The following is a 23230-nucleotide window of genomic DNA, read 5'->3' as shown; positions in this document are numbered from 1 at the left end:
GTACCAATATCAATTATAGATGAGTTTATATAAAAATTGATAACACGCTTAAAATTGAACCAGCTTCTGCCTTATTTGGTGAACTTATTATAAAGGTGGACTATAACATTATGGGCAAGTCCTTTTTTTATATCAATTTTGTGCACTGTGCCTTGCAAGTAGTAGGCACTTAACAAGTGCAAGATGGATTGACTCACAAAGGAAAATGGGGCATACAAAAAGGCAGATTTTTTTTTCCCTAGAAAATGGCTTAGGAATAAACATCAATGAAACATCAAAAGTCTATACATTAGATGTTTCATGCTTATATATAATGAAAACTTTTAATAAGTAGGAGGTGTTGAACATGGTAAACACAAGTCATTAAATATGAAACTAGTTATATTTTAACAGAGGAAAGGACTGCTAGCTGACGTGTAATTTTTAAAATCGGATGAATTAAAACAGCTTATTGGAGAAATACCGAACTAAAAAAAAAACATGTATAATTGAAACTACAACTTGTTCTTTTTTAAGCTATTGATATCAAAATATGGATAATGGATAAAAAGAACAGATATCAGCACTCTTTATTTCCTAAGGAAGTTTAATCAAAGTAGATAAATTGTCAAAACAAAGACAAGAACTTAGAACATGTCAGTCAGCAAATAAACTTAGCAGAAAGATATGGAAGCCAAAGGCAATGCTGAATTAAAGAGTTTAAAATTGTTTATAAGATCTTAAAGATGATAAAGCTTAGGAGCAGAGTAATCTACAAAGGACAGGAATTTGAGGAAAAAAACAATTCTATAAAAACATTTTGTAAAAGACCTAACTGATCATTCTAAGGTAAGATTAGAAAGGTAAGAGTATCTTACTGTTTCAGGTTAAAAAAAAAAAAAGGAAACAACTTTTATAAAAATTTTCATCAGTGATAATGGAGCTACATTTGGATTCCATTACAGACAAAATAGGCTGCTTAAGGAAGAAAATGAATGAAAAAGAATTTATAAAACATTAGCTGGGAATACAAAAACAAAAGAGAGACATTCCCTGTCATCAAAGAACTTAGATTCTAAAGGGGAGTCTCCCTGTCTGTCTTGTGTGTGTGTGTGTGTGTGTGTGTGTGTGTAAATGGGAGCATGAAACTCTAGACCAAGAGCCAGGAAGATCTGAGTTTAAACTATCTCAAACACTAGCTATGTGATCTTGGAAAAGTCATTTAATAACTGTTTTCCTCAACTGAAAAAATGGACATAATGGCACTCACTTTCCAGGGTTATTAGGATAAATGAAAGAATTTGTAAAGCACTTTGAAAATTTTAAAGTTCTATATGTTAGCTATTTTTGTCTGGGAAGTCACAGGAATGGTGAAACTGTAAAGAGCCCAATGTTATAACCTTTTCAGAATGATAGTATAGATTTCTTTACTATTTACAGAAAAAAAAAAAAAGGTGAAAAGTAGGGGGTATGGATAGGAATAGGAATATACAAATGACTTTAAAGAAAAGATGAGAAAAGCCTATTAAAAAGGAATTTTGTGCCAGATGGGATACAATCTTGAGAGTGTTGAGACTGAGTATATGAAAAAGGGAAGCAATACCTAAGGATGAAAAATCATGAATCTTGTTAGCTAAAAAGGTAACTATTAACCACTGATTTATATGCTACTACCCTTTTTGTGTTTCCTTGATGTGTTGTGTTTTTATATTATAAACATTTCCATGTAATCCCCACCTTGTGACTGGTATCTTACAACAAAAACAATTAAGAAAAATAATACAATAGCCTTATCTGAAACCACATACAATATTTAGCATTTGTAATACCCTTATCTATTTTAAGTTGTTTTTAAAATTAAATACATTTTCTCTCGTCCAATTCCATTGGGAAAAAAAAGTCCTTATATGCATAAATTAAGAGAAATTCCCAATTAGCCAAAATGTGAGATTCTGCACCCCAAATCTAAATCCTTCTGATCAGGAAGTATGTTTCATCTTCCTTTGGAAACATTATTAGACATTATAATCCTGTTTATTAAAGCTTTAAAAGTTTTTGTGTTATATACTACTTTCCCATTTCTGCAAAATTTTTATGAAAAAAAAAATCTCCAAATGTATTAATAGAATCCATGATGCAAGAATGGGTAGGGAGCTAACTTTTTTGAACACTATTTTCCAGTAAACTACAAATTTCAAGACATATAATTGAAAAGTATAAGGAATACATGACATTACTGATTTTGAATATGGAAAAAGCATTTCATTTAGTACAGTAAAATGATACCTTAATGTTTCTTCTCTAACAAGATGTTTACCATGAATATGCCAAAATCATACAAGATTCTTTCAAAGATATAATAAAGTTTCACTGCAATACTATATTCAAGAATGAAATGGAGATTTATGCTTGCCAAAGAGATTTGCCAATGTCAAGGAAGATACTCAATATAGAGTCCAAATAGAAAAAAAGATATTGTTTTTAGATAAAACAGCCATCTGGCCCCAGAATATTGCAGAGTTTCCTAAATGAAATCTATAATCAGAAGATTTTGGCCTAAGAATCCTTTTTTTTTTTTTTAAAGCTTTTTATTTACAAAGCATATGCATGGGTAATTTTTCCAACATTGACCCTTACATAAAGAATGCTTATTTTCAAAAGTATGATATGTGATTGGGTGGACAGTGAAACTATTTTACTTGGATAACAAAGTACATGTCCTTTGGGGAATAGCTAAATGAATTGTGGTACATGAATGTAATGGAAAATAACTAAGTTGTAAGAAATGATAAATATGAAGACAGGCATAAGATTTACATGAACTAATGCAGAGGGAAGTAACTAGAGCCAAGAAAACATCTACCAGAAAACAAACAATCTACAATATATATGGGGGGGAAACCATAAAATAGTTGAAAGTTGCAGAATTACAAAGAATATAATTCCCAAATATGCTGAACAGATACTTTACATGGACTATGAATAAGCTGTACCCAAACTGAGCAGGAGGAGATAAAACTATATTGCTCTTAGGAAACTGTTCAGTATTTTTAATAACTCTAAAATATTTCCTAAAATAAAGGCCCATATTTTTAAACAATATTCTTATGATGTGGTATGCCTGGGAATCTTAAAATATTGCAGCTTCTGAAAGAACTAAAATTAGGGCTCATTCAAAGAATAATAATGGACATGAGTAGTTAGGTAATGAGTACCTACTATGTGCTAGGCACTGTATTGAACACCGGGAATACAAAGAAATGTAAAAGACAGTCCCAGTTCTAGAGAAAATCAATACACAAATAACCATGTACAAATAAGCTCTATACAGTCTTAAACTACTCAACAGACGGAAAGTATTAGACTTGAAAGGTGGTGATAAACTTCTTGTGGAGGTGAGATTTTAACTGGGACATGAAGACAGGAAGCAGCCTGGGGACAGACAGCTAGGTAAAATGCTAAATCTGGAGTTGAGTGGCTTGTTCAAGGAAGCACAAGGAAGCCAGTATCACTGGATAGCAGCATATATGGTTATATAGTTATAAAGTATAAAAGTGGAAAAGTAGGTGATAAGGTGGATGAAGGGCAGATTATAAAGATCTTTAAATGCCAAGCAGAACATTTGATATATTGTGTTACCAGTGAAGAACTACACAAGAGAAGTCTTGAAAAAAATCATCAGATACATAACTAGGAAAAAAACATGGGCTAAGCATGGATTAAAAAAAAACTAATGCCCCAAATTATCCACTTAATGCTAAGACAACTAGAGGAAAGCCCTTGACACATTAGATTGTGTCTGCTAGGGAAAATTTACAAAGGTATATCAACAGGATATGAATGCACAGATAAGGTTATAGTCCTTATTAGTGAAAGGAGTACTCACATTGATGATTTGATTTGCCAAAGAACCAAAATATTTGCAAAATACTTATGACATATAAAGGACTGCTTGCCATCTAGGGGAGGGGGTGGAGGGAGGGAGGGGGAAAAAAATCGGAAAAGAAACGAGTGCAAGGAATAATGTTGTCATAAAGTAATCATTAAAAAATAAATTTAAAAAAATACTTATGACAATTTTGCAATTTAGAGAGGAGACTTCCTGTTCTTTGGAAAAGTTAGAAGAAAAGAGTGAGTTCAGTAAGCAATGAGTTCAGTGCCCAAAGATGGAAGACTAAGTTATTTTTCCCTACCCTTCAAGGTTCCTAGGAGTGGCCCAGCCCTGCAAAGGGGTGAAATGGGGTTTGACACATCAGAAAAGATCTAGGTCTCACTGCTTTGCCACTAATTAATGCTGTTAACATTGGGTCAACTTCTCTTAACTTCTCTAGGATTCGTTTCTTCATCTGTAAAATATATCTACACAAAACTACAAAATTATAACTGAGCAAACAGACAAAAATGCCTTTTGAAAGCCAAAAATTGTTCACAAAACTAACAATCTAAAAGTGAGAGGAATTTGAAGAGTTCCTGGTTTGGGATAGGCTTTCACCCAATCTATCTAAAATTGGTGGCTTCTAATCCCACAGGATCCAAACTGACTGAATTGGCTAACAGTAAACAAAAGCCTAGATTATGATTAGTAGGCACCTGTCTTTTCAAATGCAAGCATATTTGAGACCAGTCACCTCTTGGGTAATAATGAAAATGTATCCACTAGACTGTATAACTACCAGCTACCTTTATTCATAGCATAAAAAGGCACTTAACATGAGGGGAAAGTTGGCAAAGAGAAGAGAGAGAAAAGATTCAAGGATGCAGATTCTAAGAGGAACCAAAAAAGATAATCTGACTTTTGAAGGAGTCACTTTCCCTCCTGAATATTAATTAGTTCTGCAAGGAATCTTAGAGATCAGCTACTTATAAGTAAGAAAATTGAGGCTCAGTAAAGAGGTAGTAACTTGGCTTCAGTAAAACAATAAATAAGCTCAGGATAAAGTTAGGACCAGAACCCAAACTTCTCAATTTCAGGGGTGATACTTTTTCTACATATTCCCTACAATGAGTATACAGTGAAAGTGATTTCCAATGAGTTCATAGAGTTACAAACTTTTGCCAGTGCTTTCAAATATTATACTTGGCATCACATTTAAGAACTAAAAATATGGTCCCTAAAATTCAGATGTGTTCATAAACCACAGAAGACATTATTTTCTTTAAAAAAAAAAAAAAAGACCCTGAATGGCTTTGCTTTCTCAGCTGATAGTTTCGTAGTCTCTGATCTGGGTTTTCCCATTATGTGTCAGTAACAACCATCATCAAGAAGAAAGCTAGAGGGAGGTCAGAACGAGACAGAATTATCAAAAGAAATGCTCTACTACTTACTTCCAAGAGGGGGAAAAAAACTGATTTGCACAGATCAGCTATTTGGAGTGAGAAACTATTAGGATGCAATTTAATCTCATCTATTTACAAAATACCTTTACAGATCCCAAACTGCTTTGCTTCCTCCAAGAAGTAGCCACAGGAACTTACGATACACAGTTTGGAGACAAAGAAAGGAAAATACTACTTTCCACAGTAGGGAATAATAATACCCAGAAAAGTGTATTGTGGGTTTTAAACATAAAATGTTCAAGATGTGTTTAGATGGGTTATTAGGGAAGCTGGAATGTTTGGAGCAATGTCCCTAGCCCTTGAGGGTCAACAAAAAGGACAATCTTGGTACCCTTTAGGGCCAAACTTCCAGCAATATGGGTGGGGTAAATTATACTGTGTGTTCACTGAGGAAAACAGTTTTATATGGATGAGGACAGCCTTGAAAGAGAAAAAAAAGTCTCTAAAGGGCAGTTTTGCATTGCATTTATGACATTATCAAAGTGTCAAGCATATTTGTGCGTGCGTGTGTGTGTGTGTGTGTGTGTGTGTGTGTGTGTGTGTCTTATCTCCTCGAACTAGACCCTGAGCTCTGGGCAGAGACGCTAACTTACCTATCTTTTCATACACAGCTGTTTATCGTGCATGACTCTACACATAGTAGGCTTTTAATTCAAGGATTATATGGCAAGACAGGGGGGCATGGAAAACTTGGAGGTTGATTATATGTCCATGACTGAGACTCTAATAATTAGCACCAGTTGGGGAAGCCACCTTCTCCTCATGTGGCTGCCCTACTTGAGTCACTGCCCAGCTGTGGGCAGTGTGCTCCCCACCCTACCCTTAAGGCCTGGTGCAACCACTTCAATTACCTGTTTTCTATCCCATGTGCTCCTGACAGAACAGAATCCTAGTGGGAAGAGACCTGGGGAGGTATCACATGGGGCACTTCTGATGTTCTTATGATAGAACAGCGTACATCATGAGTTCCATACAGCAGATGGGAAAACGGGGTATCCTTTTGTAAATAAGAGGCTCCCAGGCTTCTCAGCTATCGGCCATATCCTATCATGACATTGTCTCTTAGAGTGTCTCATTTGAAGATGGAAAGTTCCATGTTGGTATCAAGCTGAGTGATTCAGTGGCCCTAAATGTCAGTGTTATGTAGAGTAAAATGTGCAAGGCTTTATGTTTTAGGGGTATGAACTCTTTTCAGTTTCTAAAGTGCAGGTTGCCAATAATAGTTATCAGTTATTCAGGGCCAGTAAATAGTACGTCTATTTCATGGATGGAATCAGCAATGGAGACATTATAGACAGATTATATAACTTTCCCAAGTGACTTGTCCAAAAAGTGGTTAGTGTGTAGATAGGCTTTTTGCAGGTGCATTGAATTAATCAATGACAGACTTAATAGAGGGTAAAAGTGGTATGGGACTTTGGAAGAAAGATCAAAGTCCCAGAACAATAATAATGTGTTTGTCTTATTTTTCACCTCCCAGTACTAACCCTACATTCACATCTAAATACACAAGCACAGAAAGAGACCACCTCTCCCGCCCTTCTTTGCATTCCTCACTATGCCCGAAAAGCTCAGGACAGCATAACAAGAAACAGGATTCAGTCCATGAATCAGACATCCCTAACTCCTCATGTGAGTTCTTTCAAAGCCAGCCTGCAGTTAGAGTGCTGCTGGTCTGTATGCATAGAGATAAATTTGGGTCTAAAAAGAGTGACGTAATGATCTGCCAGAGAAGTAGTCTGCCAGATTCCATTCACCCATGCTGGCTGACAGCTCCAATCCAGGACAGGACGCACTTAAACAAATCAGGTGCCGAGGACACGGGAAAGGAGGAAAGGGGCAAGAAGAGCCATGGGATTTAGAGAGAGGGAGAAGGAAGGAGGGTGTTCATCTGAGATCACAGAAAATGGGAGTTTTTAACTTCAGTTTTCTGATGATGAGATCAGACTGGTTGGCAGGGGTTCCAACAGCTGCACTTGACTCCTATTCTGATCTCTCTTCCTCTTTAGAAAAGAGCTTTTAAAAAACAAACAAACAAAAACAAAAATTTTATTAAATGGCCCTTACACGGCAGCCGATTTTCAGTGATGATAATGGATTTGTTAATCTCACTGATGTCCTCTTCTTACTGCAAACAAGTTGAATCAAGAGGAATCTGCATTGCAGAAATCAATTAACATGCATATCTGAGAGACTTGTTAGGTCTTCATAACATACGCATGGGATATTATTTTTCATCTGGTTTTAGATGTCTGGTAGAATTCTGCACTTCTTTGTCAAGGTCAATGTTCCACAAATAGTGTTTAATAGAGTTTCATAAAGCTTTAGAGGTTATCTAGATCAACCACTTCATTTTATAGAAGGGGAAACAGATCTAGATAGACAAAGTAATCAGTTCAAGGTCATAGAAAAGCAAGAATTAGAACCCAGGGCACTTTTTCCTATATTACCCTCCATTTTTTAGGTATATAATTTGTATATACCTATTTATTTACCTGCAGTTTCCCTCATTAGAATACAAGGTAGGAAAAGCTGTATTCTCAAATCAACCCACAAGTTAGAAACTATTTCTTTCATTCTTAAAAAAAAAAAAAAAAAAAACTCTAAATCAATTCAGTCAATGCTAGTAAATCCAGTCCCACTAAACATGCCTTTTTCAATGAAGACCACGGCAGACCCTGCTTCCCAGCAGGGAAGGAAGCTCCTGCATTCCTGGCAAAGTGCTTGTTTACTTTGTTGCATCTGATTGGGCTAAGAGCTAAGTTGTTTTTTCTCCTATTTACCATCAACTTTCTGGTCTACTGTAACTGACCAAGGTGACTCAGAGATACCAGGCTCTTGAAGAAGCAGAGGAATCTGAATATCCTATTACAGCTCAAATCCCACCTTCAACAGGAAATCTTTCCAAACCCCTCTTAATTTCAGTGTTTTTTGTCTTTTAGTTATTTTCTATTTATCTTGTATATAGCTTATTCTGTAAATATTTGTTGTATGTTGTCTCCTTGTTAGATTGCAAACTGCTTGAGGGCAGGGACTTTTTGTATCCGTAGCACTTAGCACAGACAAAGTGCTGAATGAAGGTTGATTTATAGGTACAATGGAAAAAATATTGTAAAAGGAACCAAGAGACCAGACTCTGCCATTGAGAAAATGTGTCTCTGAACAAGTCATTTTACCTCTTTGGGCCTTACTTGGCTCATCTGTACAATGTGGGCTTTAGCCTATAACACCACTTCAGCTCCAAAATGATATAATCCTATCTCCCCCTCCCCCCCCCCTTTTTTTTTTCTGTGAGTCTCATAGGCCTTATCTATAAAGCAGAGATGATAGTAATACTTTGTCTTTAGATCAGATCATCTTCAGAGCTCTCCAATTCTTGACTCTATCCATTTCACTAAATTTTAAGGTCCTCTACTAAGATCCAAGAGGCTGGGTCATAACAGCTTTTGTGTCTTACTCAATACTTAGCATTAAGCTTTGCATTATAGTATTTTTTTTGTTTGTTTAATAAATGATGATTTAATTCTAAAGTGTCTAGGTTAGGACTGTTAAGACGTGCAAAGTAATTCATCTGGATTTCCATACACTATTCATCAGCCTAAGTTCTTTTTCTGAATAAGCAGCATGGTTTAGTGAAAAAAAGAACAAGACTTGGAGTTTAGACACATGTGAGTTCAAATTCTACCTGAGATGGACCACATAAACACTCTGGGCTCCGGTTTCCTCATCTGCATGATGGGGAGAATAGTATGCCTCTAGTCTTTTTCTCTTTTAGCATATAACCACTAGCACCTTAATTCAGGGTCCCATCACCTCTCCTCTGGACTATTACAATAGCTTTCAAATTAGTCTCTCTATCTCAAGTTTTTCCATATCCCAATCCAACATTCATTCAGCTCCCAAAGTGATTTTGCTAAAGAATAGGTCTAATTATAAAATTCTACTTCTCACTAAGCTTCAGAGACTTCATATTCCATTCAGGATCAAATATAAAGTCCTTTCTTTAGCATTTATGCTACTTATATGTGGCCCCTTCCTACTGGTCAAGTCATCTCACACTTTATTCCCTTTCCTTGTACTCTTTGTCCCAACTCCTCTAACCTACTTAAAGTTCCTCCCACAGACCCTTCGACTTTTGCTTTACATTAATTGTGTCACATAACTCTACCACCTGTTATTTTACCTGGTTTCATGCAAGACTAAGTTCTAATCTCTCCCCCAAGAAGCCTTTCTAAGTTTTCACAACTGTTAGAAACTTCCCTTATGAAATTATTGACTTTCCAATCCATATAAAGATAGCATACAACTTGTATGGAGTTATTTATTGCTGTTTCCCTCATTAGACTATAAACTCCAGAAGCAAAGGGATGTTTTCTTTTTCCAATATTTAGCACATTGCTAAACACAGGCCAAATTGTAAATAAAGGTTTATTGACTGGTTTACTTATCTTTCAGAGTAGTGGGGAAGATCAGTTAATCAACAAAGATTTATTAAGCACTTCTTAAGTATCAGGTACAATGCTAAATTTTGGGAATACAAAGAAAGGCAAAACCAAAACAAACAACAACAACAACAACAACAATAACAACAAAAATAACCAGGAACCTCCTCTCAAAGGATGGGGAATTGAGGGTAGGGGTGAGAAGTAAGAAAAGTTTCTTTCAGGTTAGACTTTACCTGAGAGTTGAAGAAATCAAGAAGAAATAGAGAAGCAAGAAAGTGGGGATTCATAAATGAAGAATAGGGAAAGATCTGTAGGAATTTGATCAGGTAAAAGAAAGAATAGATAAATAAAATTAGTTTTTAAATGTTCCAAGGGTTAATAGCTGATGTGATTATATTAAAAAACCAAATCTAAAATGAGATGTAAAAATACAATATATAAAGCAATTGGCAAGCCTTGAAATGCTATGTAAATGTAAGTTGTTCATCATCATTAGAGGGACAGGTGGAATTCTGGTTTCTCTTTAAAGAGGCAGAAAGTTGAGAATTCTATCTATCTCTACTTCTTTATTTCCTTTCCCCCCCCCCCCTTCTTTCTCCTCCCCTATTTCTCTCTGCAGCAGGGCCCAACATAACCAGTTCATTCCCTTCCAGGTTACCTGGAGCTCCTTATTATAGCTGGTATCCAGTAACATGGTCATGGCTCCACAGCAACATTTCCAGAAGCCACAATAAAAAGGTTCACAAAAGTTAAATCCTTTCAATTCAGATCTGTCTCCTATCTTCTTACTAACCCCTTCTGACACATCTGAAAAGGAAGCAAGTGCTTCAGATCCCCAAAGTCCAGAGCAAAGCTTTTGTTGACCCTTGTGCTTCTTTCTAATCTTTTAGATGTTCTAAAGGCCACAGCTGCTTGACCAAGTGGGATACAGATACACTAGACTTAATGATGTGAGTACACATGAGACCAGCCGTCCCCAAAGCCTTCCCCAGTGTCTGGGCTAGTCACAAGGAGGCCACTAAGAGAAAGCACTTGAGGAATTCCAAGACTGTCCAAGCTCACTGAGGCTGGCTCCCACACAGGTCCTTGTGTTGCTTCCAAGCCATCCCTTCCTTTGCCCTGTGACAGTGACAGAATTCCAGGAGCTGGTGTCAAGATTAAAGAATGAACAAGCGGAATGTGGATTGCTCCCTGCAGTGTAAATTCGCTGACTGATTACCGAAGCAAAGGCAGTCCAAGGGAGCTTCCCAGCCCATTTGTGCCCTTCCTTCCTACCCCCACATTGTAGCTGCCTTGCTGTGTAAGCTTGTCTGACACGCTCCACCCCTGTTTCTTCTGCATGAGCTACTGGCTCAAGCCATCAGCCTGGCAGATATCCTTCAGGAAGTCTGACATAATCCACCCCATGAGGAGTCTCAGAAAGGCATACTGGTTGGATGAGTTTACCAGAAGATGTTGGATAGGGAGGTACCGTCCATGCAAAGCAGCATGGAGGTGACTTCTCCCTCAAAGGGAAGAGCCCACTTTGTCCTCAATTTCAGTGCTTTAAGAAGCACACAACAGGTTTTGGCTGTCCTCTGCCAGAGGATGACTAGTAAGAAAACAGGTTGGAACACACGCCAAGACCAATAGGCCTGGCCAAGGGGGGACACACCCTACTAACTGGGGCCTCCTTGGGGACTTTACAATTCCAGGTTCAGTTTCTGGCTTTCTTGATGATTCTCTCCTTCCCCAGCTATCTCCTAGGAATCCAATTTCTCCCTATGAAAATGGAGAGCAAGAAATACTTGCTAGGGCCCTCTTTGGGCACTGGCTACTGGGTATACAAAAACTTAGTTTCAACTTGTGGGAGGGCCAAAAGAGGAATGAGGGGAAAAAAAGAAGTTAAGAAAGACAGGAGCACTTTAATGCTTATATTTGTGCAGTGTTTTTAAAACAAAATTGAATGCATTCATTATTAGATGGTCTATAAAACAATAGTGTCAAACTCAAATAGAAATTGGTCCTTGAATGTTGCACACTGACTTAGAAAAACAATATTATCTATGCCTGTATTGTATTGTATTGTATTTTAAAAATTTTTTTGTTTGAAAATCTCTCAATTATATTTTAATCTGATTCAATCCCACTCAGGAGTTTTGCTAGAGCCTCAATAGCCCATGAGGAGAATTTTACAAAAAACTCTCTGGTCTAGAGAAAGTCCTCACAATAACTCTTGGAAGTGGGTCATGCAAGCATCTTACAGTTGATTATAAGACCAAAGATTTAGAACTTGAAGAGGCTTTAGAGGTAAACAAGCAGGCCTTCATTTTTCATATGGGGAAAGTGAAGCTCAAAAACAACATAGCTAATATCTTAAGTGGGATTGAAATCTAAATTACCCTATCTCTAAGTCAAGTTCCCTAAACTGACCCAACCATAGGGTCCAGAGAAGTTGAAAGATTTACCCATTCACACACTTTCACATGGCTAACAAATGGCAAATCTGGGCCTCAAAGCCCAGGTCCCTTTGCGGAGATCTTTCCACAGAGTCATGAGGCTTTGTCTCTGAATCTCACAAGACTAAGGAAGTAAAGAAGCAGTGTTGGCTTGGCCTGGGATAGGGAAAGGATGTAGGGATCTCACAGGGCAATGACAGAGCTTTATATAGCCTAGGACAATGACCATACCCTCTCCTCACTCTCAGGAAAACAGAGCTGCTAAATGTCAGCCCTTATTTACAGATCTGCCTGCATAGAACATAAATCAATTCAGGGAAGTGTTTAGGCTGTCTTAACTCATTGCAAAAGAGCCAAAAAAACAGAGGTTCAAATAATGCAAGTTCGGCCTATCTAATTCCTGCCTACCCTCACTGCCTACCCCAGATGAAAAGTCACTTCCTCCAAGAATCCTTTCCTAATCTCTTCTGCAGGAAGTGATGTCTCTTTCCTCTGCACTACCATAACTCTTAGTTTCTACTTCTTTTACAAATATATTAACTTCATCTTGTAGCATTTATTGGTGTACTGCTTATCCTAAATCTCCAGTAGGCAAGGATTAAATTTATACTCTTTTGTGTTCCCCATAGCATTTAGCATTGGCCCTTGCCCATAGGAAGTGTTCAGTAAATATCTTTTAAATGAATAAATGAATATTAAATTATGACTTCATAAAAATAATCATCTATTATTTTTACAATAGCATTTTTTTAGCCTTACCATTTATATTCTAATCAGAATACTACTAAAATATGTTTGCTTTTCTTAAACATGTGCTGGAATTGGGCATCAAGTCTATCAAGAGGCTTAAAGATGGATGGTATGGGGGGCATGCTATGAAAAGTATATCATAAAATGATAAATAGAGAATGGAGATGGATTGCTGCCACTTTACTCATCTCGAAAGAATAAAAAGTTGAGCTGAATAAATGGCCAGGGATTATACACAAAATATGTAATTAAAAAAAATGGAGGAAAACAATCTTCTTGAAAGTATGATTTTTATGCAACAAAGATAATGATTAGAAATCAAGATGAAATTATAGGCAGAGTGTCTTACCCAAAAGAAGACTTTAAAAAAAATTACCATTAACCAAATAGCTGAAAGTGATCTCTCTTTAGAAATCATATCAAGTTAGAATTTAAAAGGCCCTTAGAGGTTGTCTAGTTTAATCTACTGGGTTTTGTTTTTGTTTTATCCAAATGGCAAAGTATTTAACTGAAACAGCATATAATAACCACAAAGATCAAACAATGGAATCATTCTTAGCCCACCCATACTCAAAGCTTTACAATCTCCCACAGATTCACATGCAAATGAGAAAAGGAATAGCTCCCTCGAAAACTCACATTTCAGAGGTGAGAAGAACATTGCAAATCTCTGACACTTTCCTGGCCAAAGTTTCTTCAGAAGACTTAATTGTTGAAGTGATACCCCTTTTCTTTATTCCTTTATTTTTACAGAAGAGGGTTTAGAGGTCCAGAGAAAGAAAATAATTTGTCCAAAGTTATACAGCTAGTTGTTGTGAGGTCCAAACTAGAAACTTGTCTCCTAACTTCTAATCCTTCTATTACTGTAGAGAATAATCAATAATATTGCAAAATTATTTTCCACTTTACAGAAACATGAAACATTTGCATTAGCTTTCCTTTTGAGAGTTCTTCTGATGAAGCTATAAATCTAAATTGATTTATATAAACATCATCTCTCTTATCTCCTTACCTCTATCCCTAGCAAAGAACAAATCCATTGTGAAGGGCAAAATCTACCTGTATTTAAAAGCCTTCTTTTCACAAAAGATGGGTTCAGTAAAGCAACCAGTCCAGCCCAGCAGGAAGCAAAGTTGGATTCTCAAGTCCAAACTGGTGGCAAGTGACAATGTTTTCAGCCAGAGGAATAAAGACAGCTGTCCTAGGCCTTAACATATCTGGCTGAGGATGAACCAGGGACAATCATTTCAGAGACAATCATTTCCATTAAGTCTTAGCAAAGAAGCCATATAACAGGTGTCTGTCTTCACTTAGGGGCTGTCCATTTGCAAAATCTCAGTTTGTTTAGAGCTAAATGTTAATGAAGTGTTGTCACCCAAATATCAGTGGGTAATATAAGGAAGTCACTTCTTTCTGAGCCTCAGTTTCCTTCTCCCAAAAATGAGGAAGATGGATACAATTTCCAATGTCTCTTCAAGCACTAATATTCTATATTTCTATGAGTTCCCAGGAAACTAATGAGCATAGCACTCCATTCATCAATGCTAACTTTAATTTATCTTCTTGGATATGAAAATATTCAGATTTATACTCTATTCCATTCCTGGGTCCTTCATAAATTTTAAAACACATTTAAAAATGACATAGAATTAAAACTAATTTTGTTTTGTAAACTCCATGAAAAGTTTGTGATAGCCTTTTGAAATAAGCAGAGGTAGGTGTGTTGAGGTCCCTGACTCAGGTTGGAGGATCATTGATTTAAGTGCTCCTACAATAGGGTACTAAGCACTACATACGTATGTCTGCCTTTCCTCCAGGATCCAAATTCCAGAATTTTGTCTCTGTCACAGCTCTTTAATTTAGTTCTGACTGCAAGGAGAAAAAATCCCCAAAAAGCAATAGAGAAAACACTAGACTAGACATCTGGGTTTTTGTTCCATCTTTACTAGTGGCTAGTTTTGTGACCCACTGCAAATGACTTCATTTTTCTCATACATGAAATAAAGGGGTTGGAATAGGTGATCATTAAAGTCCTTTCCAGTCCTGAGTTCTATTATTTTATATGCCTCTATTTTTAAATGGGCAAAGGAAGGGAGTGGTTCAGAGGTTCAGATTAAGACAAGCCTTACTCCACTTCTTCCTTCTGAAAATAGCTTTCTGCATTATTCAAAGAAAGTTCACATTTCTTTTAACTCCCAAACCACAAAACCATGGTTCACCTCTCAGAAAGAAGGTCATTGGGAAGCCAAAGTTGTCAGGGGGCCTAGGTGTGTCAGTTCTGATTTAAAGGTGGTATCTTAGCAAGGATCAGGCCAGGCCAAACATGTGATCCTGCTCTAGAAACCCAGTTTAAATCAATATTTATCTAACCATATTTATAGAAAGAGTTGGTAAGGGATGGGGTAGGAGGGAAGTAGAGGGGAGGAAAGGATCTACAGCAGAGGACACCACAATGGGCATGAAAACTACTGTGGCCAATTCATTTTTGCATTTAAAGCATTTAAAGACACTTAAAAAAAGCTACCTTCCATTTTTGATAGGTTCATTAATTCAGTAAATATTTTATTCATTGTTTATGCTTAATAAATCACTCGATTTCTCCATCTGGAATACCCCAGAGATTGGATTGCATGATTTCTATGAGCCCTTCCAGCTTTCAAGTTCCATAACTCTAAGGGGAGAGAACCTTCTGACCTAGTGACCCATACATACCCTACCAGGCAAAATTCAGGAATTCTCCTTATCCAGTGGCTTCAGATACTGATCTAAAGATCTCAAGCAAGGAGAGATACAGTTTTCAAGCACATAACCAAGTAGAAAATTCCCTGCTAAAAAGTAAACGCCTTTCTTTAGAGTAACTCTAGCAACACCTAAGGCAGGCTGAGCAGGAGTTTAGTTGTCATCAAGGCCACACTTTCTTCCCAGGCTTTTTAAAATGGCTTCTATGTTTCACACGAAGTCCTTGTCAAGCTGCATGTTTCTGTAAGAGTTAGCAGCTATTATGAAGAGACCTTTAATGGAGAGTTCTGCAGGTGTACAGTTTAATAAATACCTTTTTCCCCCAAAAAAAACTAAGGAAAAAGGGACTTGTTTTCTTACATTCATTGGAGACTAAGTACCTATACCAGTGTTCCTTCTATAATGTACCTTGTCTCTGGTACTTTGAGGTCTTAAATGCTGATAACATCTTCAAAGCCAGTTATCCAGCTTTGACCAGGTGCCAACCCACTGTACTGGACACCAGCACTTATCAGACAGGCTTGCAGAGATCAAAATCTAGAACTAAGAAAAACATTTAAATACAAGTCTCTTGCAGTGGTATTGGGCCTCCTAACCAAGGAATCGGGGGAAACAGGGGTGACACTGAAGAGTCTGCATCACCAAACCAAAAAAAAAAAAAAAAAATCCATAGAGTTTTTTTTAGAAAATGGCCATTAGTTTGGGCAGCTCAGTGGCAGAAATGTGACTTGTTTGAACATCAACTGCCTAGAAACAACTCCCCGCTCTGAGATACCATGCAGAAACATTGTGTACACAGCCCTCAAGTCCAGACCTTTCTACCTCAATCTAGGCTCATATCTCTTGAGGAATAATTCTACCTCATTTCTCCTGAGCTAGCTAATGTTAAATGTAGAGCAGAGCCCAAGATCCAGACTTGATCAGTACTCTGACAGCCCCCACTATCCTAAGTACCTTCCTGGTTCTGGACTTTGGGGCTCAATTCTATTCCTGCCTGTAGTTAATCCTCACTTCCAGTCAGATGAATATATATTTCCTGAACACCTACTGTGAATTCAGCAACTGTGCTAGATGTTAGGGGAAATTTATTAAAATAGGAATAATACTATATATAATCTTTACCTTAAGAGATACAGTGTAGGTGAAGAGACAAGTAACACGGGGGGAAGGAAAACAGAGAAAAGAAAAATGTTAAATTACATAAAACAAACTTTTGATTGTAATTCGAGTTCTAAGTTTAGCCAGGGCTGAAATAGTTAGAAAAGGCTTCATGGAGGAGGTGAATCGGTTCTGAATTTGGGCCTTGAGGGATATGGATAGCAAAAAGAAAGGCAAGTGTGAGTACAACATTGGGAGGCAGTAAGTAAACCTGTCTGGTGAATATGGATGACAAGTTACAAAGAGGATAGCCTGATAATATAGATCTCTCAGCTTCTTCTTGTTCTTTTTTTTTTTAAACAAAAGTTTCTGTCCCTTCACTATTCTTGTGTAGTATTAGCCATATGGGATTTGAAATTGCACTGCTCAGGTTTAAATCTTGTTTCTTCCACTTGCTGCTTGTATTAATTTAATGTTAAGAACCCTTTCTCTGATCCTGAACCTCACCTAAGACACAGACAGATCTCCTCTCACTTCTCAGGCTCCATTGTCTACTGTTTCCACCTGAATCATCTTTCTCAAATAGTCCTACCATAGGATCATTTTTCTCTCCTAAGTACTTATAATACCCCCCACATTACTCCTCCCAAACTAGACAAAACAATCTCTTTGCTTCTGTCAACAGTGATTTATCTGTTGTTGTTTTCGTCCTCCTTGGCTTTAAACTGTAGGTTAGTATCCTGTGTAAAATGAGGGGGTTGCCCAAGATGATCCCTAAGGCTCCTTCCACCTCATCATCTTATGAGTCTCCCTCATGGAATTCTCTCTAAGTCCTATACTGCTCCTCCCCCATCTTTAGCCACTGAGGGAGAGGATGGTTCTTTAAATATGAAGATTACATATATCACTTTAATTTTTAACCACGTGTGCATTATATATCAGCCATGATTTTATTTCAGTCTTACCAATTAATTTGCCTATGGGACAATTACAAACTGAGGAAGACTTTGATATTCAAAGATAATGGTTCTCTTTTTTTGTCATGGAGAGAGAAACTTAAACTTGCTTCTTTCCCCAGATCGCTTATTACGAATTGAAACACAAGGCCTTTACGTGTGCTAGATAACTATTTGTTGATTTGATTTGGTCACTACATAACATCAAAAACCTACTCCCCTACAGAAAAATAAAATAGCATTTGGAGTAAGCTACCAAAATCTCTCGAGTTAGATTCTAATTCTGTTACGGTCCAGTAAAATTGCGAGAACAGCTCAGGCTATCATGCATACCCACACTCTCTCTCCTCCCCGATTTGTAAACAAGAGTACAAGTAGAAAGATGAACCCGGGATGGCAACAGGGTTGGGAGATTCCCATCCGGCAACACTCCGGTCCCAATCTATACAGGAGTGACATGTATTTACTGTCTTAATGGAGCCTGGCAATCCTCCTGAAAAAAAAAAAAAATTGCCAGTCCGCGTAAAGTCCCTTTAAGAAGAGGATAGACTGGCAGCGTAAACACTACAGTTCCCAGAGACTCCTGGGCTAGGCTCCTGGTCCCACCTACAGAACTCTAAGCCCTAGCAACGCGTGACGTCAGAAGAGGCCAAAGTTGCCAATTGGCCGAAGTACGCAGCTAGGTCAAGTCCAGTCAGAGGAGAGAAGTTTATCTCCATGTGGAAACCACGTGTCTCTAACTGGGAGGGGAGAAGCGGCAAGAGGCGGAGAAACTGAGATCAAGTGACTACGGGGGAGCGGGCTGTAATGCAGGCAGGGAGGTTATGCACCTGAGCCAGCAGCATTCTATGCAGTAATGTGACCTAAAAAAAAATACCATGCAAGAAACTGGGAAGAAGCTTAAAAAAAGAAAAACAACGGCATTTTCCTTCCAAAAATATTCCAGATCTGAACCCTGTGATCCTGTCGGACCCTGTCTAGATTCTAAAACTCATTTCCTTTCCCTCTCACTTTTTTGTCAATTAAGATGTTCTCTTTAATGCAATCCATGCTCTGTAGCGAAACAAGCCGCACCGCTGCCTGCAGAGGATAGAGAGGGGCACCACGACCCTCCTCAGCCGCTTACAGGGTTTCTAGGCACACACCGGTGACGTGACGTTGGGCATTGTGTGGAGCAAGAGGAAAAACAGCAGCCAGGGGCCGCGGAGAAGATGAAGAAGGAAAAGAAAGGCCCTTCCAAAGCGCCTTGTGTTTCTCTGGAGGAGGGGGGTGGGGGGTGAAGTAGGAAAGAATTCGGTGATATTTGCAGGGGATGATGGCAAGGAGCCCAGGGTAACAACAAGAAGGGCATGCCACTCGGGTGGCGCTGGTCTGAGAGCAGGGAGGACCGAGAGACTTCGGATTATGTCATCCCCCACAGCACCAACAATGCGTGGGAGGCCGGGGGCGGAGGGAGGGGGGAGTGGGGGAGGGAATGTGCGCCTCCAGCTCCTCAGCGTTTTCAGCAATCCAGCCCCGCTGTCTTTTATTCCTCCTCGCCACATTATTTCACGCTCTGCGCTCAGCACATCTGCGGAAATCAGGGTGCTGTTTGCAGCACGTCCTGTAAAGCAAAACAGCAGCAGCAAAAAAGGGAGAGCGAGGTCTAAAAATATTCCAGTGGGGGGGGGGGGGGGAGGAGAGGAGAGGCAGGAGTGGGTTCCTGGTGCTGAGAAACAAGGCTGAATACATTCATGAAGTTGACTTTGACCGAGGAAAGGAGGCAACTGCTGAGCTAAAGTCCTACTCCAAGGAGCAAGTCAGGTTTTGTTTAGTTTTGTTCCAACGACCTCCCCACCCAAACAAGAGCACGCGGACTAGCTCAGCAGGGAGGAGACCTTTCCCTCCTCCTCCGCACTCCCCACTGGGCAACCCGGCTCGCTCGGCTTTTTGCCTACGTGACTTGCGGCCATGCCAAGGACGAGGAAAGCGGATAAACGAGAAGACGCTGAGCTCCTGGGTTCTCCGTTCATCCCCAGGGATGAGCGAGTAGGGGCAGAGAGAAATAACGAGGTTAAGTTTAAGGGTGGCATAAGCCAAAATAAAGGTTTCAACCCATTTCCAAGGTCCCTTCCATAAACACTTCTAAAGATTAGCTTCGTCTCCACAAGACGCGACTCTCGAGAAAAAAACTCGGGGGGTAAGGAAGGAGAGACCCCCAGTGTGTCATCCCTCAATCTGCACTCGAAAAACGAATACAAAAATCCTTGCTTTTTTCCCTCCTCCCTTCCCCCTCCACATACTCTCACTCCAGCTTTTCAGAAACTACAACCCTAGCCAATGCATTCCCTACCTCCCCACCATGAATAATCGAAAGAGACACAGTAACTCGGACATCAGAGCTTTTTTTCCCTTTGCAACCTAAACACGAAGAGCATTATAGAATGGGGGGGGGGGAAGCCCCCTTCTCTTCTTTCCCCTCCCCGCCCCCGCTCCGTCAACATCAGAAATGCTATTAAAATGAAATAAAGAATTCTCAGGATCTCTCGTGCTTTCATATGATTAGTTTAATCCTGAAAGTCGATGCGTTCGTTTAGTGGGGATATTTGTATATTGTGTGTGATGTTGTTGTTCTTGGCTTGTGGGAATGAGTGTGTGTTGGGGGAATGGTGAGGGGAGGGTTGCAAGATCTGACACGTTGCAATCTGACCTTTTGTGTGTGTGTGTGTGTGTGTGTGTGTGTGTGTGTGTGTGTACGTGTACGTGTACGTCTTACAATGATCTTACTGCTTGTTCGGACAGATTAAATAGCCAGGGTTTTCTCTCAGTCTCTCTTTCCCCCTTCCCCCTCTCTCCCATCTTTTATTGTCAATGACTGTGCTCCGAGCCGAGCTCAGGCAAATGCATGCACCCGTTAGGGATGGTTATTCTACTGACTTGGGGGGGGGGGGATGGGGTGGTCGTGAGCAGTCCAAGAGGAAAATCTAGGACCCCCCAAAACCAAGGCCAATAGACCGAATTTATCAGGAAGACTATTTACTTCCTTGCCTGTCCGGGAAGCTGAGCTGGAGACATCGCCAGGAAAATAATTAAATAAACCCACCTCCATCAAAACAGCCCAAACCCTCGTCAACTATTGTTTCTTGCAAGATCGTAAAGTTTCCTTTTAGCATCGTCCACTTGGCCAACTTCCTTACAGAACAAGGCCATTTTTTGTGTGTGGAGGGGGGGAGGGGGGGTTTCTTCAGGTTAAATCTTTTTTGTTTGTTGTTTTTTGCCAGAGTATGGGAAGGGAGATTACCACCACCTTGCACTTGTGCCGGCAGCAGCCCCCGATTGTGTCTCAGTTCGTGGTTCTCTGTAGAACAGCGCTCATGGAAAGGAAAAAAGAGACAGTGGAGACAGTGCGAGAGCCAGAGATCGAGCGAGAATGCGAGAATGAAAGAAAGCAAGGAAGAAAGAACGGGGTTTTGTTCTGGAATCCTCGTTCTCTAGTCTCCGCTTCCAACTTTATAGCCTGCTAATATAGCCACCCCACCCAGATCCAGGCGAAGGCAAAACAAACACTCGTCCGGCCAAGGAGACAGAAAAAAAAGGAGCCTAAAAATGATCTCGAGGAGAGCCTGCTTACTGCTCGGTTGTCAGCCAAACACTTTGCAGTTTTCTCCTCGGCCCTTCTCCATAGCCCCAGCAGACAGATACACAGAAGACTCACACCCTCGCTCTCGCTCTCTCCCCTTCTCTTTGTTACATCTCTGTAAGCTCTGAGTGCCTGTCCCTTCCTCTGGTGTCAGTCGCTCAGAGCGAGGAGCTGGGGGAGGGTTGGAAACGGACAGCGGCTTGTTTGAGGGGCTAGGCGCAGACGGTGAAAAGCGAGAAGCTAACTCACTCTCTCTCTCTCTCTCTCTCTCTCTCTCTCTCTTTCTCTCTCTCTCTCTCTTTCCCTCTGTCTCCCCCCTTCTCCCCCCCCAAGCCGCAAACTTACTTTTGTTCTCCTTCTCTATCTGCTCCAAGTAGCTGGCGGCCTCGAGCAGGATTTGCACATTCTGCAGGAAAGTGTTGATGTGTTTCTCCACCGAGCTCTCGCTGGTGTTGAAGATGTCACTGAAGGGGCACCTGAGTTGGGCTGCCACGGGCGCCCCAGGTTGGGGCTGGAGTTGAGGCTGAGGCTGGGGCACCGGAGAGGCGGCCGGCCCATCCTCCTCCCCGCATCTCGCCTCTTTCCTCGGCCTGCCGCGTTTGCCCATGGTAGGGGGGGGCGGAATCTCCGAGCTCTTGCTTCGGACGTTCTGGGAGGAGGCTTGTTGCTGCCAAGTGCAGGACAGGATCTGAGGAGAAGAAAATGCGGCCGCAAAGAGTCTCTCGCAGACTTTCCGAACCTCTCCTGGTTGCAGTTGTGTATGTCTGCGTGCGTGTGTGTATGTGTGCGTGTGTGTGCGCGCGCGGGTGTGCGTGTGTGTATGTGTGTGTATGTGTGTGTGTATGTGTGTGTATGAGAGATTGAATGAACCTACAGGACGACTGAGGCTCTTTGGTCCCTGGGTCCTAGAGCGAGCCATATACTACATCTGACCAGTAAGGATAAAAGGTGCGGAAAGAGACTCTAGATTGTGCGCCCCCACCCTCCTGCCCTCGCCCTCCCCCTTCTGAAATCTTTCTTCAGTCGCGGTTTCAACCTGCCTCTGCTCAGTCCTTCACGGAAATTCACCGCATTTGACACGAACTGGAAAAATCCATACGACGACTGTTTTTATACACCTGCACAAACAACACACCGCAGTCTGGAACTGGGTAGAATTAAAACCATCCTAGGTAATGGAGAACTACTCCTCTCCCCCCACCCCGTCTTTCTTTCTCCCCACCGAATACTATCCCAAGGCAAAGTCTAGGTCACAATCCCTTCAGTAGGCGTCTTCAGCTCCTCTCATTCTCTTTCACTCTTCCCATTCTCCCCACTATCCACCACCCTCCTCCCCCGGCCCAAGATTTCAATTCGGGAGAAATAGCAAAGATTAGTTTTTGAAAAGTTGGGTTTATTCTTGTTTTCTTTTAAATGCAGAGTTTTCTTCTGATATTGGGAGATGGAAGTGGGCAAGGGTATTTCTGCTGTTCCTATTACACCTGTCATTTCTAGCGCAAGTTGTGTAAAGATCACTTTTGGCATTCCGTACTGTCACGCAATCATAGAATCTCAGAGTTGGAAGAGATCTTAGAGGTCATCAGGTTTAACTTGCAATTCAGCATCCATACCTGATGATCATCCAGAGTCTGCCTCCACGGATGCAGGCCCTCTTCCAATTAAACTGTATTGTTGTTTTGTTGTTGTTTTTACTTAACTTTATAGAAGTTTCCCCACTCTCCACCAGCAACAAACACCTCCCGTAAGAGTTTTGAGAGCCCGCCTTTTTTCCCCCCTTCTTTTTCACCTCAGCAGGCATTACAGTGCCTGAAATAAAGTAGGCTCTTAAAAATAATTTAAATGAACTAAGGAGGTAGCTTCTTCCTTCAC

General features: G+C 40.0%; 1 protein-coding gene across 2 annotated transcripts in view; it reads right to left on the bottom strand.

Annotated features, from left to right (window-relative positions):
- The window catches only part of MXI1 (MAX interactor 1, dimerization protein), a 105609-nt gene extending 83389 nt beyond the window's left edge, over nucleotides 1-22220 (bottom strand). Inside the window, exon 1 of one of the 2 annotated variants that reach the window (XM_051981382.1) lies at nucleotides 21707-22220. In XM_051981382.1, the coding sequence (XP_051837342.1) occupies nucleotides 21707-21968 (262 nt within the window). In that variant the 5' untranslated portion in view covers nucleotides 21969-22220. The remainder of the gene's footprint in view (nucleotides 1-21706) is intronic. The other variant, XM_051981381.1, reaches the window with a different exon arrangement.
- Between the last annotated feature and the right edge of the window lie 1010 nt (nucleotides 22221-23230).

Source organism: Antechinus flavipes, chromosome 2 (genome assembly GCF_016432865.1).
Source record: "Antechinus flavipes isolate AdamAnt ecotype Samford, QLD, Australia chromosome 2, AdamAnt_v2, whole genome shotgun sequence".
NCBI lineage: Eukaryota > Metazoa > Chordata > Mammalia > Dasyuromorphia > Dasyuridae > Antechinus > Antechinus flavipes.
This window is presented reverse-complemented; position numbering and strand designations above follow the sequence as displayed.